We start from the raw sequence: 19,242 nt of genomic DNA on the forward strand, positions 1-19,242 counted from the left end.
TCAGCCCATATACACCCAGTCAGCCCATATCCACCCAGTCAGCCCATATACACCCAGTCAGCCCATATACACCCAGTCAGCCCATATACACCCAGTCAGCCCATATACACCCAGTCAGCCCATATACACCCAGTCAGCCCATATCCACCCAGTCAGCCCATATACACCCAGTCATCCCATATACACTCAGTCAGCCCATATACACCCAGTCACTCTATATTCACAAAGTCATCCCATATCCACCCAGTCAGCCCCTCTCTGTCCCATTCATGTCCATATGAATTGTCCAGGATGATCTTATCTTAGGCTATATGGGATATTTATTAGGTAATCACAGGAAGAAGAGGACAGCAGTGTGACAACAACAGCTACAACAGAGGAGGACTCTGACTGTGGGGTGGGAGGGGGGGGGGTATGTTCAGTATACAGTAATAATGATCATTCAAAGAAAAACATAGATGCACGGACTAACTCTCTAACATGACAGGCATTTTAGTTCAGTTACTTACAGTATTGACTGTCTGGCCTGAGGGATTCCATATACCATGGTCTTTATGTCTCATTTGTAAACCACATTATGTTTCAATCAATATCAATAGAAGAATATCTTGATCTTTAGTCATAATAACCTCCCTGGGGTTGTTGTGTTCTCCATGTAACCTTTACATTTAGGTTAGATATCACCACAGACAGACACATAGCTCCTCCATGTTAATGTACCACCCCCATATCCATTCCCCTATATGCAGCACAGGTACATTTATGTCATATAAACCGATTACACCTACTGATAGTACTAGATGGATAATGGATCAATAACGGATCTATAGTAGTTCTCCAATATATGGTGGGATTACGTGTGCATATTAGCACAGGCCCAGTCTCAGCAGGAGTTGTTTCAGGCTAGCAGCCAGTGCAGTTCTCCAGTATCCACTTGTCCAGTTACTTGTTTCAATAGCTCTTGTTGTTTCAGGTTGTTGCAGGCTGATTCCTCCTCTAATGTGCAGGTGAGTCTTACATGATGATGCCACTATTCTGTCTATGAATCACTCCAGGTTTTCACAGTGGCACAGTCAACGTCAATCAGTTACTACCGTGGCAACAATGTCAACTGGGACCAAGAGAACATATCACTTCTTCACCCGTGACAAGAGTTCGATGCCATTTAGCTTCGACAAGCAAAAAGTAAACGGTGTGTACATACAGACTTACAATATAGTAAAACAGTCAAAAAGACAACAATAAGCAGCTCATAAAGTCACAGTGAAACATCTCTGTAAATAGACAGGTACCTTAACCACACTACATAATGCTGACAACAGTCCAGAACGTCCAAGACAGTTCAAAGTTCTAAAGGTCGTGGATTGGAGGTCCAGGAATCCAAAGTTCAAACGGCGAGTTGATATTGTAATGAGATATCTGGATGGCAACGCAACACACAGGAACAACCTCAGTTAAGCTAGATCTAAGGAGAGGAAAGGGACTATGGACAACCCTTGCATTGATACATGTACAGTATTCATCTATTTACATTAAATCAATTTTTCTCAAATATACTCCAGAGTAATCTGGATAGAACATAAGGTTGGTTTCCCATACACAGAGAAAGTCTAGTCGTGTACTAAAAAGCATGCTAAGTGGTTCTTAGTCTGGGCCTAGGCTTAATCTGTGTCCGGGAAGCTGGCATATATGGTTGAACATATTGACACTATTTCTTTAAATAGTCCTTGGTGACGGCCTCTAAGAAGTTGGGAGCAGACATGAGAATGGTGAAGGTGCCAACGATGGAGAAGAGAGTGAAGGCCACCAGACACAGTCTGTCCACCACGGCAGCAGCAAACTTCCACTCGCTGCAGATCGCCACTTCCTCATCCTGGTCCCTGAAGCGCTGGGCAATATACGATACCTCCTCCAGGATCTGAAGGACCTCCGGAGGAGGAGTAAAGATCAACCCCCTTCCTCCTCCTCCAGCACCTCCCCCTGGGGGCTCAGCCTCCTCGCAGGGGGTCCCTTGGGCACGCCCCCCCAACGCCACGCCTGAATCACTGGAGGGGGGGCAACGGGGGCTCTCCACGGCATGGTAGCTAAAGTAGAGGCTCATGCTGCCGTTGGAGGTGCCGGTGGGGCATGTGGCGCAGGGGGCCTGGGAGAGGGGCGTGGTGAGGCCCGCAATGGTGCCCATGGGTCCCATCTCGATGGAGCTGGCGCTGGAGTGGTGCTGTGGAGTGTGGCGGTACTTGTAGCCTGCCGGTTTACGCTCCTCGCCTGGCTGTTTCATACGCAGGAACCAAGCACACCAGTTCAAAAGCACTACCCTGACCTGGAGAGAGAGAGAGGGAGGAGGGAGGGAGAGGGGGTTGAGACTGCAACACACATATACACACAATGTGTGATGGTTGATGAATGATGAGAATGACAATGATGCAGACGACAGTGGCAACGACGACAATGATGATGACAACAATGATGTGGATGAAGACAACAATGATGAGGATGAAGACGACGATGATGACAACAATGATGAGGATGAAGACAACAATGACAACAATGATGAGGATGAAGACAACGATGACAACAATGATGAGGATGAAGACGACGATGATGACAACAATGATGAGCATGAAGACGATGATGATGACAACAATGATGAGGATGAAGACAACGATGACAACAATGATGAGGATGAAGACAACGATGACAACAATGATGAGGATGAAGACGACGATGATGACAACAATGATGAGGATGAAGACAACGATGACAACAATGATGAGGATGAAGACGACGATGATGACAACAATGATGAGGATGAAGACGACGATGATGACAACAATGATGTGGATGAAGACGACGATGATGACAACAATGATGAGGATGAAGACGACGATGATGACAACAATGATGAGGATGAAGACAACAATGATGAGGATGAAGTCGACGATGATGACAACAATGATGAGGATGACGATGACGATGATGACAACAATGATGATTACGAAGACAACAATAATGAGGACGAAGATGACGATGATGACAACAACGATGAGGATGAAGACGACGATGATGACAACAATGATGAGGATGAAGACGACAATGATGACAACAACGATGATTACGAAGACGACAGTAATGAGGACGAAGACGACGATGGTGACAGCAACGATGATTACGAAGACGACAGTAATGAGGACGAAGACGACGATGGTGACAGCAACGATGAGGGTGAAGACGACGATGATGACGACGATGATGAGAACGAATACGACGATGATAACAACAATGATGATTTCGATGATGACGACAACGATGAGGACGAAGACGACGATGATACAACAACGAGAATGATGAGGGATATGATGAAGATTGGGAGTGGGACTCACCCATCTGGGCATTTTTCCGCCCTGAGGGTCGTGGTGATGAAATTGCAGGACCAGAACAGTCACCACTACAGACAGACCCACTATCATCATGGTGCTGGCAAAGTACTGAGCTACAAAACACAAACCACAACCAGATCAAACATTAACACAGTGACATCATACATCACACAGACACTGACCAACAGAAGGGAGAGACGGTGCATTCCAAATGGCACTGGGCAAAGGCAGCAAACTAAAGAGGGAATAGGTTGACATTTAGTTGTAGTGTGGTTTCAGTTGAATGTGTCTTTGTATATCTGTGGAAAATCAAGCAGCCCGATAATATAACACTTTGGTAAAACACCGCCGAGGGTGGGGGCAAGCACCATCGAGGGTGGAGGCAAACAACGCCAAGCTTAAGAGCTGACTCTTTGAGAGCACATCATGGATGTGTTCTCTCAGGGGAGGGACTGAGGGAAGGAAGGGAAGAAGGGAGGGAGGGAAGGGAGCTCCACTCCACTCGAGCATTAACTCAACACGGCTCTTTCCCAAATATCTCAGCTATGTAACTGTCTCACAGACCAGACACACCCCTTCCCTCTCTCTGTTAGCAAACAACCGCTAAATGCTTCAGACATGAACAAATGCTAGCAGGAGGCTAGCAGGGCAAAGGGCACATGACCCACTGTGCGATCAGGGGTACAGATTATATGAGGAGGAGGATGGGAAAGAGTAGGGATTCATATTTTCCAGAAAATCTACCAAGTTTCAATACTGGGAATAATTCATATTTATCACGGGAATCCCAGGAAATACCGCAAAAATCAGAAGTCGTCATTCAAAGCATTTTAAAAAAAGATATGTTCACTGCCAGGGTTCTTCCCAAATAAGAGGGTCGCTGCACCACATTGCCGGCTTGGCTGCACCACTATGTAAAGATTTCAGAGCAAATTAAACTGATATTTAGTAATGATAAAGTAACTATCGCCAATGACATTGTTATGAATTGCGAAACAGGCCGTACATAAATGCAGAGCATTATCATGTTCCTCAATTCATTCAGCACATTTCAGCAATAGGCTATCTCAACACAGAGCATGCTGAGGGCACACAGAGCACGCTCAGGGCACACAGAGCACGCTCAGGGCACACAGAGCACGCTCAGGGCACACAGAGCACGCTCAGGGCACACAGAGCGCACACAGAGCACGCTGAGGGCACACAGAGCACGCTCAGGGCACACAGAGCACGCTCAGGGCACACAGAGCACGCTGAGGGCACACAGAGCACGCTCAGGGCACACAGAGCACGCTCAGGGCACACAGAGCACGCTCAGGGCACACAGAGCACGCTGAGGGCACACAGAGCGCGCTCAGGGCACACAGAGCGCGCTCAGGGCACACAGAGCACGCTCAGGGCACACAGAGCACGCTCAGGGCACACAGAGCACGCTCAGGGCACACAGAGCACGCTCAGGGCACACAGAGCACGCTGAGGGCACACAGAGCACGCTCAGGGCACACAGAGCACGCTCAGGGCACACAGAGCACGCTCAGGGCACACAGAGCACGCTCAGGGCACACAGAGCACGCTGAGGGCACACAGAGCACGCTGAGGGCACACAGAGCACGCTCAGGGCACACAGAGCACGCTCAGGGCACACAGAGCACGCTCAGGGCACACAGAGCGCGCTCAGGCCACACAGAGCAAGCTGAGGGCACACAGAGCACGCTCAGGGCACACAGAGAGCACTCAGGGCACACAGAGAGCACTCAGGGCACACAGAGAGCACTCTGTGTAGTTTAAATATCAAGGTATCTTAAAGGGGGACTATGGGCTCTATGTTAAACTGAAGCATTACAGATTCCGCGATAGAAATCTTAGTGGTGTGAAGTACTGAAGTAAAAATACTTGAAAGTACTACTTAAGTAGTTTTTTGGGGTACCTGTACTTTACTATTTATATTTTTGAAAATGTTTACTTTTACGTCCCTACATTCCTAAAGAAAATGCTTTTTCCTCCATACATTTTCCCTGACACCCAAAAGTACTCGTTACATTTTGAATGCTTAGCAGGACAGGAAAATGGTCTAATTCACACACTTATCAAAAGAACATCCCTGGTCAACCCTACTGCCTCTGATCCAGCGGACTCACTAAACCCATGCTTCATTTGTAAATGATGTCTGAGTGTTGGAACGTGCCCCAGTCTATCCATAAATACATTATAAAAAACAAGAAAATGGTGTCGTCTGGTTTGCTTAATATAAGGAATTTGAAATTATTTAAACTTTTACTTTTACTGTTGATACTTAAGTATATTTTAGCAATTACACTTACTTTTGATACTTAAGTATATTTACAACCAAATACTTTTAGACTTTCACTTTTACTTGAGTCCTTTTCTATTAAGGTATCTTTACTTTTACTCAAGTATGACAACTAGGCCCTTTTTCCACCACTGAGAAATGTAAAAGTAATTTGCGATTGAGCCGACATATGCAGCGCCTAACGTGAACGCAGTCTACGCGAATGCAGTCTACGCGAATGCAGTCTACGCGAATGCAGTCTACGTGAATGCAGTCTACGTGAATGCAGTCTACGCGAATGCAGTCTCCTCATACTGTTTGCTGATCACACATTCTCTACCGGAGCTCTCAGGTGGGCACAAGTACGAGACAGCGCAGAGAAGCACGGGAAATGTAACAGCTGTATTTTGACATGCATAGGGCGATTCAACCGATGGATTACAGAATACCGTTAGGAATTTTCATGTGAGACAGGAGTCAGGATTTAGGGTTTCAGTGGGATTGGGACTGGATAGGAAAATAGCCCAAGATTTAGGACAGGAGAAACCTATGTAGTGAGCAGTTCATAGGCCTATCTGGCCTGAAGAGTCACAGTGACAGCTCAAAGAGGCACAGGTTATTTTAGGTAAAGGCTTCCATGCGACAACATGTTTGGATAATGTGCTATTTTATTTTCCGTTAATCTGCTGCTGCGCATGTTGTGTATTTTGTGGAATTGCATTAGTGCCACATCCCGGGATCCCGGCTGCCATTCTTAATCCCTAAGAAGGAGTACTGAAGAAGAGGAGGAAATGGAGAAGACAGAGGAAGAGCATGGTGAAGAGGAGGAGCAGGAGGAAGAGGAGGAAAACACTGAAGTAGAACAAAAATGAAGACGATAAGTATGAGAAAGAGGAGGTCGAGACAGGAGTGGGATTCTAATTAGGAGGAAGAGAAGAAACCAGATAGGAGCCCTGTCAGAGGGTGTAATCCTGCAGAGTGGAGGTGGGAAAGGCAGAGATGCTCCTACATAGTGCTGACTATCACTGCCCTTCACTTGTAATTCTACACAGCCCATGTCCGTCTGAGCCTGTCAGCATCTTCACACATACACACACACACAAACAGAGAGATAGAGCGGGATTGATACATAATAAACACAACTAATGGGGCATTTCTCAGTAAAAAGCCACGCTCTGTTACACTAACTCAACTGAGAAACACACATACACACAGTTTATGGTGCTCTGTTCAATAGCGCTAACACACAAGCACACCCACACACACATTTATATAATTAACAAATGTATTACTATTTTTGCAGGACGATACGTAGAAACTGCACGTGTACGGGTACACATGCACACGAAAATGAGATGAAGCAGAGACAGAGAGAGACGAGAGAGAGAGACGAGAGAGAGATGAGAGAGAGACGAGAGCGATGAGAGAGATGAGAAAGATATACGAGAGAGACGAGAGAGAGAGAGAGACGAGAGAAGAGAGAGACGAGAGAAGAGAGAGACGAGAGAGATGAGAGAGACAAGAGAGAGATATGAGAGAGAGACGAGAGCGATGAGAGAGATGAGAAAGATATACAAGAGAGAGAGAGAGACAGAGAGAGATGAGAGAAGAGAGAGAGATGAGAGAGAGACGAGAGAGAGACGAGAAGAGAGATGAGAGAGAGTCAAGAGAGATATACGAGAGAGACGATAGAGACAAGAGAGAGACAGAGACGAGAGACAGAGAGACGAGAGAGAGATGAGACGAGAGAGAGAAATGAGAGAGAGATGACAGAAAGAGTCGAGAGAGATGAGAAGAGAGAGAGAGATGAGAAGAGAGAGAGAGAGAAATGAGAGAGAGACGAGAGAGACAGATAAGAGATGAGAGAAAGAGACGAGAGAGTGAGATGAGAGACACACACACACACACTCCTCCCAGGCCTCCACTCCATGAAAGTGATGGGCTGAACTTGTGAGCACTATCATGAGTGTCTCATCACAGCAGCGGAAGCCTTTAAACTTCTCTCTCTCAGAACGTTACCCACTAAAGGTTACTCATCTCACGCCATCCATCCATTTATCAATCCCGCCTTCTGCTCTGCTCTTCTTCCTCTCCTCACAGGAAGCCTGGCTTGTCACGACCCACTAATAATGTTGCCAGTATCATCCTCATTGTCAGCCTGTTCCAACACCATCCTGCTCAAACATGACATCAGGGCATTGAGACTGACATTAAAGATATGTACAGTGAATTCGGAAAGGTATTCATAGCCCTTGACTTTTTCCACAGCCTCATTTTGAAATGGATTAAATCATCGCCCCCCCATCAATCTACACACTATACCCCATAATGACAAAGCAAAATTAGTTTTTTGAGAAATATTAGCTAATTTATAAAAATAAAAAAATAAAAAAATATTGACATAAATATTCAGACCCTTTACTCAGTACTTTGTTGAAGCACCTTCGGCAGCGATTACAGCCTCAAGTCTTGTTGACACCCCTGTATTTCTCCCATTCTTCTCTGCAGATCCTCTCAAGCTCTGTCAGGTTGGTTCGGAAGCGTCTCTGCACAGCAATTTTCAGGTCGAGGAGCAGGTTTTCATCAAGGATCTCTCTGTACTTTCCTCCATTCATCTTTCCCTCGATCCTGACTAGTCTCTCAGTCCCTGCCGCTGAAAAACATCCCCACAGCATGATGCTTCTACCAACATGCTTCACCGTAGGGATGGTGCCAGGTTTTCTCCAGATGTGACGCTTGGCATTCAGGCAAAAGAGTTCATTCTTGGTTTCATCAGACTAGAGAATCTTGTTCCTCATGGTCTGAGAGTCCTTTAGGTACCCTTTGGCAAACTCCAAGCGGCTATCATGTGCCTTTTACTGAGGAGTGTCTTCCGTCTCGCCACTCTACCATAAAGGCCTGACTGGTGGAGTGCTGCAGAGATGGTTGTTCTTCTGAAAGGTTCTCCCATCTCCACAGAGGAACTCTGGAGCTCTGTCAGAGTGACCATCAGGTTCTTGGTCACCCTGACCTAGGCCCTTCTCCCCCGATTGCTCAGTTTGGCTGGGCGGCCAGCTTGATGGTTCCAAACTTCTTCCATTTAAGAATGATGGAGGCCACTGTGTTCTTGGGGACATTTTTTTGGTACCTTTCTCCAAGTCTGCGCCTCGACACCCTTCTGTCTCTGAGCTCAACATACAATTCCTTCGACCTCGTGGCTTGGTTTTCGCTCTGACATGCACTGTCAACTGTGGGACCTTATATAGACAGTTGTGTGCCTTTCCAAATCATGTCCAATCAATGTAATTTAATTTAATTTACCACAGGTGGACTCGAATCAAGTTGTAGAAACATCTCAAGTATGATCAATGGAAACAAGATGCACCTGAGCTCAATTTCGAGTCTCATAGCAAAGGGTCTGAATACTTATGTAAATAAGGTATTTTTGTTTTTTTGTTTTTATAAATTTGCAAAAATGTCTAAAAACCTGCTGTCGCTTTGTCATTATTGTGTGTAAATTGATGAGGGTAAAAAATAATTTAATCAATTTTAGAATAAGGCTGTAATATAACAAAATGTGTAAAAAGTCAAGGGGTCTGAATACTTTCCGAATGCACAGTATACAGCTAGTCAAACCAAACCTAGCCATGCCATGAGAGGATAACAGACTGTACTGCCATACACATTAACACACACACATACATTAATACCAACACACGCTCTCTCTGGGTTAACATTCACTAACGCACAGCCAATCAAACCAAACCATAAGAGGAAAGAAGATCATGTATAATAAACACGTACACATATACATACACATACACACACACAGAACCCACCGATGAGAGGCACAGAGTCTGAGGTGGCAGGCATGATCTCAGCAACCAATAGCATGAAGACTGTTAGAGAGAGCAGAACTGTGATACCTAGAGAGAGAGAAAGAGGAGAGAGAGACTTCTGAAATATTGGAAGCAATTACAGTTAACTGCTCCCCCCTTTGATATCTATTAATCAAGCCTAATATCCCTGATAGAATTGCAGGAAGGAGAGGATTCCAGAATGTGTGTTCAGACGTTCCCATCTGAACACAGCAGGAAGATAACCCATCATCCCAAGACATCCATCAATCAGCCCAAATAATACACCTGGCGGAAGTTTGGTATGGATAGAATTCCATAACGGACGGAATTCCAAGACGGCTTCCCGGCAATCCTTCCTTACCCAGGGAGATCTTCTCTCCTGAGTCGGCGGGCAGCAGGAAGACCAGCAGGGCCAGGCCAGAGATGAGTACGCAGGGGATGAGAAGGTTGAGACCGTAGTAGAGGGTTCGTCTTCGCATGGTGACCGTGAAGGTGACGTCAGGGTAGGGCTCCTTACAGCAGTCATAGTACAGCTCATTACGCTTGGCCGGGACTCCTAGGAGACACACACACACACACAATGAAACAATGTTAGGGGTAATTCCAAATCAATGCATTTACATTGAGTCAATGATGACCTGTTCACATGTTCTTTGACACACACACACACACACACACACACACACACACACACACACACACACACACACACACACACACACACACACACACACACACGAGTAGGAACCACACACTTCAAAAGACGGTCTTACACACGCCGGAGATCTACACACTCTCAAACACTTGTTCCTCTCACTGTGTAGAGTTCATCAAGTAACATGCCCCTTCTGGCAGTGTGGAGTGAACATGAAATATAGTCTGACACCCCCATACCCAGACCCCCCCAGGGACCCTCCAATGGCCCAGGTGGGTCACTGGGTCATAACTGGCTGGGGTGACACCCCCACAACACCATTCCCACCCACCTCTATAGAGATAGAGACATGGAGACACATGCTGATACAGAGACAGTGGGACAAGCAGATAGATTAAAAGAGACAGAGTAGAGAAAGAGACAGAGTAGAGAAAGAGACAGAGTAGAGAAACAGAAAGAGACGGAGAGAAACAGAGAGAAAGAGAGAGTAGAGAAAGAGACAGAGTAGAGAAAGAGACAGAGTAGAGAAAGAGACAGAGTAGAGAAAGAGACAGAGTAGAGAAAGAGAGAGTAGAGAAAGAGACAGAGTAGAGAAAGAGACAGAGTAGAGAAAGAGACAGAGTAGAGAAAGAGACAGAGTAGAGAGAGTAGAGAAAGAGACAGAGTAGAGAAAGAGAGAGTAGAGAAAGAGAGAGTAGAGAAAGAGAGAGTAGAGAAAGAGACAGAGTAGAGAAAGAGAGAGTAGAGAAACAGACCCGGCCTCCCCTGCTAGAATCCGAAGTCAAATGTCTGCTGTTTGCTGATGATCTGGTGCTTCTGTCACCAACCAAGGAGGGCCTACAGCAGCACCTAGATCTTATGCACAGATTCTGTCAGACCTGGGCCCTGACAGTAAATCTCAGTAAGACCAAAATAATGGTGTTCCAAAAAGGTCCAGTCACCAGGACCACAAATTCAAATTCCATCTAGACACTGTTGCCCTAGAGCACACAAAAACGATACATACCTTGGCCTAAACATCAGCGCCACAGGTAACTTCCACAAAGCTGTGAACGATCTGAGAGATAAGGCAAGAAGGGCATTCTATGCCATCAAAAGAAACATACATTTCAACATACCAATTAGGATTTGGCTAAAAATACTTGAATCAGTCATAGAGCCCATTGCCCTTTATGGTTGTGAGGTCTGGGGTCCGCTCACCAACCAAGACTTCACAAAATGGGACAAACACCAAATTGAGACTCTGCACGCAGAATTCTGCAAAAATATCCTCCGTGTACAACGTAAAACACCAAATAATGCATACAGAGCAGAATTAGGCCGATACCCACTAATTATCAAAATCCAGAAAAGAGCCATTAAATTCTACAACCACCTAAAAGGAAGCGATTCACAAACCTTCCATAACAAAGCCATCACAGAGAGATGAACCTGGAGAAGAGTCCCCTAAGCAAGCTGGTCCTGGGGCTCTGTCCACAAACACAAACACACCCTACAGAGCCCCAGGACAACAGCACAATTAGACCCAACCAAATCATGAGAAAACAAAAAGATAATTCCTTAACACATTGGAAAGAAATAACAAAAAACAGAGCAAACTAGAATGCTATTTGGCCCTACACAGAGAGTACACAGCGGCAGAATACCTGACCACTGTGACTGACCCAAAATTAAGGAAAGCTTTGACTATGTACAGACTCAGTGAGCATAGCCTTGCTATTGAGAAAGGCCGCCGTAGGCAGACATGGCTCTCAAGAGAAGACAGGCTATGTGCTCACTGCCCACAAAATGAGGTGGAAACTGAGCTGCACTTCCTAACCTCCTGCCCAATGTATGACCACATTAGAGATACATATTTCCCCCAGATCACACAGATCCACAAAGAATTCGAAAACAAATCCAATTTTGAAAAACTCCCATATCTACTGGGTGAAATTCCACAGTGTGCCATCACAGCAGCAAGATTTGTGACCTGTTGCCACGAGAAAAGGGCAACCAGTGAAGAACAAACACCATTGTAAATACAACCCATATTTATGCTTATTTATTTTATCTTGTGTCCTTTAACTATTTGTACTATTTATATATATATAATATGACATTTGTAATGTCTTTACTGTTTTGAAACTTCTGTATGTGTAATGTTTACTGTTAATTTGTATTGTTTATTTCACTTTATATATTCACTTTATATATTATCTACCTTACTTGCTTTGGCAATGTTAACACATGTTTCCCATGCCAATAAAGCCCTTGAATTGAATTGAGACAGAGATATAGAGAGATAGAGACAGAGAGACAGAGAGATAGAGAAAGAGAGAAACACAAGCACAAGAAAATGCAGTGCTATCTGGACCTAAATCGACAGAATACCGTGGCTAACTATTTTACCATGGTTACTGATCAAAACCTTAGAAAGACCTTGACAAAGTAAAGGCTCAGTGAGCACAGCCTTGCTATTGAGAAGGGTAGACACAGGAAAACCTGGCTCCCTGTAGAGGAAAGGCTGTGCAAACACTGCACAACAGCAGAACCTAAGACAGAGCTGCATTTCCTGACAAAATGTCAGTGTTTACATTGTTACGTCATGCCAATAAAGCAAATTAAATTGAATTGAGACAGTTGTGATAGAGAGGGAGAGAGAGAGAGACCGAGAGACCGAGAGAGGGAGAGAGAGACAGAGAGAGAGAGAGGGAGAGAGAGACAGAGAGAGAGAGACCGAGAGAGAGAGAGAGACCGAGAAAGAGAGAGAGAGACCGAGAGACAGACCGAGAGAGAGAGAGACCGAGAGAGAGAGACAGAGAGAGGAGGGAGATGAACCAAATCATACCCACGAGGTCCCACTCCCCGTTGGGTATGTAGGTGGACGTGTCCACGTCCAGCATCTGGAGGTCCAGCAGCCAGCCGTTGTGGGTCCAAGAGCCAAACTTCAGGTCACACTTCTGGACGTCGAAGGGGAACCAACGCACGTCAATATAGCAGGTACTCTTCAGGATGCCCGGCGGTATGTACTGGCAGTAACCGGACGCATTCACCAGCACGTTAGTGTGGAAGGTAGCATCAAACCTTTCATCAGCACTAAAGGGAGAGGGAGGTAGAGAAAGGTAGAGGTAGAGAGAAAGAGAGATAAACATCTTTAACATCCTATAAGACTTCTCAATACATCCATGTCAATATGTATACAGACATCTTTAACAACCTATAAGACTTCTCAATACACCCATGTCAATATGTAGACAGACATCTTTAACAACCTATAAGACTTCTCAATACACCCATGTCAATATGTAGACAGACATCTTTAACAACCTATAAGACTTCTCAATACATCCATGTCAATATGTAGACAGACATCTTTAACAACCTATAAGACTTCTCAATACATCCATGTCAATATGTAGACAGACATCTTTAACAACCTATAAGACTTCTCAATACATCCATGTCAATATGTAGACAGACATCTTTAACAACCTATAAGACTTCTCAATACATCCATGTCAATATGTAGACAGACATCTTTAACAACCTATAAGACTTCTCAATACACCCATGTCAATATGTAGACAGACATCTTTAACAACCTATAAGACTTCTCAATACACCCATGTCAATATGTAGACAGACATCTTTAACAACCGGAATTTGGTTATATGTCAATCTTATTGGACGTGTTGCTACACTTTACTGACTGTAAAGAGCCAGACAAGCGCAGATACATTGCAGAAGTGATGCATTAATTATACACATCAGAGAATACAAGGATATATATTGGAGAAAGAAAACACAAGAGAGACAGTGAGAGAGAATCTGAAGTCAAATGTCTACTGTTTGCTGAAGATCTGGTGCCTCTGTCACCAGCCAAGGAGGGCCTACAACAGCACCTATATCTTCTGCACAGACCTGGGCCTGGACAGTAAATCTCAGGAAGACCAAAATAATGGCGTTCCCAAACAGGTCCAGTCACCAGGACCACAAATACAAATTCCATCTAGACACCGTTGCCCTAGAGCACACAAAAACTATACATACCTTGGCCTAAACATCAGCGCCACAGGTAACTTCCACAAAGCTGTGAACGATCGGAGAAACAAGGCAAGAAGGGCCTTCTATGCCATCAAAAGGAACATAAAATTTGACAGATCAATTAGAATAGAACCATTTCCCTTTAAGGTTGGGTGAGGTCTGGGTCAGCTCACCAACAAAAATTCACAAAATGGGACAACATAAAACACCAAATAATGCATGCAGAGCAGAATTAGGCTGATACACGCTAATTATCAAAATCCAGCAAAGATACGTTAAAATCTGCAACCACCTAAAAGGAAGCGATTCCCAAACATTCCATAACAAAGCCATTACCTACAGAGAGATCCCTATCCAAGCTGGTCCCGGGGCTCTGTTCACAGACACAAACACACCCCACAGAGCCCCAGGACAGCAACACACAACCAAATCATGAGAAAACAAAAAGATAATTACTTGACAAATAGGAAAGAATTCACAAAAAAAACTGAGCAAACTAGAATGCTATTTGGCCCTAAACAGAGAGTACACAGGGGCAGAATACCTGACCACTGTGACTGACCCAAACTTAAGGAAAGCTTTGACTATGTACAGACTCAGTGAACATAGCCTTGCGATTGAGAAAGGCTGCTGAAGGCAGACAGGCTCTCAAGAGAAGACAGGCTATGTGCCCACTGCCCACAAAATGAGTTGAAACTGAGCTGCACTTCCTAACCCCCTGACAAATGTATGACCATATTAGAGACACATATTTCCCTCAGATTACACAGACCCACAAAGAATTTGAAAACAAACCCAATTTTGATAAACTCCCATATCTTCTGGGTGAAATACCACAGTGTTCAATCACAGCAGCAAGATTTGTGACCTGTTGCCACGAGAAAAGGGAAACCAGTGAAGAACAAACACCATCTGTCACGAGTCCGACCGAGGGTGTTTCCCCTTCCCGGGCGGGTGGCGCTCGGCGGTCGTCGTCACCGGACTATTAGCTGCCACTGATTGTTTTTCCTCCCCCTCCTTGTATGTTTAGTGGTAGCACATGTCATGTTAATTAGTTTGTCTTTATTAGACAGCCGGCCCGCCTGGTTGTTGTGCGGGATTATTTCAATGTAACCTTCGGCTCTGTTGTAGAGGTACGTGTTAGTGCCTGGTCGTGATTTTTTCCATTGTACTTTTTGATTCCCTGTGGTTGGGAACGTAACTTTTGTGAGCACCCTGTGGTGCGTTGGTGCTATTAAAAGACGCACAGCATTGAACTCTGTCTCCTACATTTGACTCCACACCCACGACACCCGGAGCATTACAGAATCCCGCACCCTATCAAATTGAATGGAGTCAGCAGGAGCAGCAGCCAACCCTCTCCCATCGATGGAGGAACGGGTTCTCCACCACACCACCGTCCTCCATCGGATCGGATCCGCGATGGATCAAGTGATGGAGAGAATGGACAGATGGGAGAGGAGTGGTCTCCTCTCTCCACCTTCGGCACCCACGGTTCCGGACTCCCCATCTCCCGACTCCAGCACCCTCCGTCTGACGCTACCGAAGACTTATGATGGAGCGGCGGCGGGTTGCCAGGGGTTTCTGCTTCAGCTGGAGCTATACCTGGCCACCGTCAGACCCACTCCCTCGGGAGCAGAGAGGGTGAGTGTCCTCATCTCCTGCCTCACGGGTCGTGCCCTGGAGTGGGCGAACGCAGTCTGGAATGGCCCAGACTGAGTTTTCCTGCCGCTTCCGTGCCGTGTTTGATCACCCTCTAGACGGCCGAGCGGTGGGAGAACGACTATTTCATCTCAGGCAGGAGAGGAGGAGCGCCCAGGATTACGCGCTGGAGTTCCGGACCTTGGCAGCCGGATCTGGGTGGAACGACAGGGCCCTTATGGACCACTACAGGTGTAGTCTCCGAGAGGGCGTCCGCCGGGAGTTAGCGTGTCGGGACACCACTCTGTCACTGGATCAGCTGATTGACATGTCCATTCGACTGTATAATCTGCTGGCTGCCCGCGGGCGTTCAGAGAGGGTTCTGTGCGTTCCACCACCCAGCCCCTCCGCTCCCATTCCAATGGAGTTGGGAGGGGCTGCGCCGAGGGGTACCGGAGGAGGAGGCCTTCCCTGCACCAACTGTGGTCGGAGAGGACACACGTCTGATCGGTGCTGGGGGGGTCCGTCTGGGAGTAGAGATGGCAGGCGGAACGCTTCTCGGTCACCCCAGGTGAGTCAGCATCAAACTCACCCAGAACCCCTTGTTGGCCACATGTTTGTCTTAACCTTTTTCCTTCACTTTTTCCCCTCTTCCCAGCATAGGGCGCTAGTCGATTCAGGCGCAGCTGGGAACTTTATGGATCGCGGACTCGCCCTTAAGTTAGGGGTTCCGCTGGTGCCGATAGATTCTCCTTTCCCCGTGCACTCCCTAGATAGTCGGCCATTAAGGTCAGGTATGGTCAGGGAGACCACGGTCCCACTGGACATGGTGACGCAGGGGAATCATAGGGAGCGTATCAGTTTCTTTATTATTGATTCGCCTGCGTTTCCAGTGGTCTCCTGGCTGGCCCGGCACAATCCTAAAATTTTGTGGAGACAGGGGTTCTCCAGGGTGGTCAGAGGAGTGTTCTGGAAGGTGTTTGGGAGTTTCCATCGGTGCCACGTCGGTGGAGAGTCCAGACCAGGGTTCCACGGTGTGCATTCCCCCGAGTATGCCGATTTGGCAATCGCTTTCAGTAAAGTGAAAGCGACTAAATTACCACCTTATCGACCGGGAAGGGATTGTAAGATAGATCTCCAGGTAGACGCTGCGCTTCCCAAGAGTCACGTGTACCCGCTGTCCCAGGAGGAGACGTTGGCAATGGAGACATATGTCACGGAGTCGCTGGGACAGGGGTACATTCAGCCCTCCATTTCACCCGTCTCCTTGAGTTTCTTTTTTGTGAGGAAAAAGGAGGGAGGTTTGCGTCCGTGTATTGATTATAGAGGTCTAAACGCCATCACAGTGGGGTATCACCCTCTACCTCTCATCGCTACGGCGGTGGAATCGTTCCACGGAGCGCAGTTCTTCACAAAACTGGATCTCAGGAGCGCGTATAGTCTGGTGCGTATTCGGAAGGGAGACGAGTGGAAAACCGCATTTAGTACTACATCCGGCCACTATGAGTACCTCGTCATGCCGTATGTGTTAAAAAATGCTCCAGACGTTTTTCAATCTTTTGTAGACGAGATTCTCAGGGACCTGTGCGGGCAGGGAGTGGTTGTTTATATCGATGACATTCTGATCTACTCGGCCACTCACACCACGCATGTGTCTCTGGTGCGCAAGGTGCTTGGTAGACTGCTGGAGCATGACCTATACGTCAAGGCTGAGAAATGCATGTTCTCTAAACGAGCCGTCTCTTTTCTGGGATATCGCATTTCCACCTCGGGGGTAGTGATAGAGGGTGAGCGCATTAGGGCCGTGCGTAATTGGCCGACTCAGACCACGGTAAAGGAGGTGCAGCGGTTTTTGGGTTTTGCCAACTAGGTTTATCCAGGGTTTTGGCCAGATAGCAGCTCCCATCACCTCACTGCTGAAGGGGGGCCCGGTGCGGTTGCAGTGGTCAGCAGAGGCGGACGGAGCATTCAACAAGTTGAAGGCGCTGTTCACTGATGCGCCCGTGTTGGCGCATCCGGACCCCTCTCTAGCATTCATAGTGGAGGTGGACGCGTCCGAGGCTGGGGTGGGTGCCGTGCTATCACAGCGCTCGGGTACGCCACCAAAACTCCGCCCCTGCGCTTTCTTCTCAAGGAAGCTCAGCCCAGCGGAGCGTAAATATGATGTGGTGGACCGGGAGTTGCGTTGGTGCTATTAAAAGACGCACAGCATTGAACTCTGTCTCCTGCATTTGACTCCACACCCACGACACCCGGAGCATTACACCATCGTAAATACAACCCATGTTTATTAATTTTCTCTTTTGTACTTTAACCATTTGCACATCGTTACAACACTGTATATAGACATACTATGACATTGGAAATGTCTATATTCTTTTGGAACTTCTATGAGTAATGTTTACTGTTAATATTGATTGTTTATTATCCACTTCACTTGCTTTGGCAATGTTAATGTCAATAAAGGCCCTTGAACTGAACTGAGAGCACGTGAGAGAGAGAGAGTGTGAGAGAGAGAGAGCGTGAGAGAGAGAGCGTGAGAGAGAGAGAGAGCGTGAGAGAGAGCGAGAGCGTGAGAGAGAGCGTGAGAGAGAGCGTGAGAGAGAGCGTGAGAGAGAGCGAGAGATCGTGCGAGAGAGCGAGAGAGCGTGCGAGAGAGCGAGAGATCGTGCGAGAGAGCGAGAGAGCGTGCGAGAGAGCGAGAGAGCGAGAGAGCGAGAGAGCGTGCGAGAGAGCGAGAGAGCGAGAGAGCGAGAGAGCGTGCGAGAGCGAGAGCGAGAGCGAGAGCGAGAGCGAGAGCGAGAGAGAGAGAGAGAGAGAGAGAGAGAGAGCAAATGGGTCATTTTACCTGTTTATAGATAGCATGATAAAAGACATGCCGCTCTAGAGGCCGTGTGAGTGTGTTTTGCATATCAGATACTGTTTTCTACTGTGTGCGGGTGTGTGCGTGCATCTCTCTGCTGCCTCAGCTCAACCTGGCACAGTAATGTTCAGTGAAGCGCTATGCCTGGCTAGCTGTGGACCGACCAACCAGCACAGGGCCAGACAGGTGATGCCCAGGTGAGCTGATAATGTCATGAGATGTTAGACATGCAGCGACAGACAGGGAATAAACAAACCCCTGTCGTCCTTCATCATTCAGCTGCTTGCCTGCTGTGCCTGCAAACGTCTGTTACACTGGGGTGCAAACACACATTTCAATGGTAAAACAAATATATACTCTTTGAGGTCAACTAAAGCCTGAGTTAAAGAGTTAAAAACAGTCAGACAACCTGTCCTGTGCTAACACACACAACCACACACACACACACAACCACACAAACACACACTCATGAGATGAAACCTGACCAGCGTATGCGGGAGATCCACAGAAACCCTCTCAGTATAATTCTCATTGGTGATGTTCCTCGCCAA

The 19,242-nt window shown here is 46.7% G+C and overlaps 1 protein-coding gene across 1 annotated transcript in view; it reads right to left on the minus strand.

Annotated features, from left to right (window-relative positions):
• Window positions 1–219: 219 nt before the first annotated feature.
• The window catches only part of LOC118378081 (neuronal acetylcholine receptor subunit alpha-7-like), a 75,426-nt gene continuing 56,403 nt past the window's right edge, over window positions 220–19,242 (minus strand). Inside the window, exons 5-9 of the mRNA XM_035765017.2 lie at window positions 12,992–13,239; window positions 9,868–10,062; window positions 9,486–9,572; window positions 3,381–3,490; window positions 220–2,320 (exon numbers count right to left, since the gene is read on the minus strand). Of these exons, the coding sequence (XP_035620910.1) occupies window positions 1,709–2,320; window positions 3,381–3,490; window positions 9,486–9,572; window positions 9,868–10,062; window positions 12,992–13,239 (1,252 nt within the window). The 3' untranslated portion in view covers window positions 220–1,708. The remainder of the gene's footprint in view (window positions 2,321–3,380; window positions 3,491–9,485; window positions 9,573–9,867; window positions 10,063–12,991; window positions 13,240–19,242) is intronic.

The sequence above is a fragment of the Oncorhynchus keta genome, chromosome 4 (assembly GCF_023373465.1).
Source record: "Oncorhynchus keta strain PuntledgeMale-10-30-2019 chromosome 4, Oket_V2, whole genome shotgun sequence".
Classification (NCBI taxonomy): domain Eukaryota; kingdom Metazoa; phylum Chordata; class Actinopteri; order Salmoniformes; family Salmonidae; genus Oncorhynchus; species Oncorhynchus keta.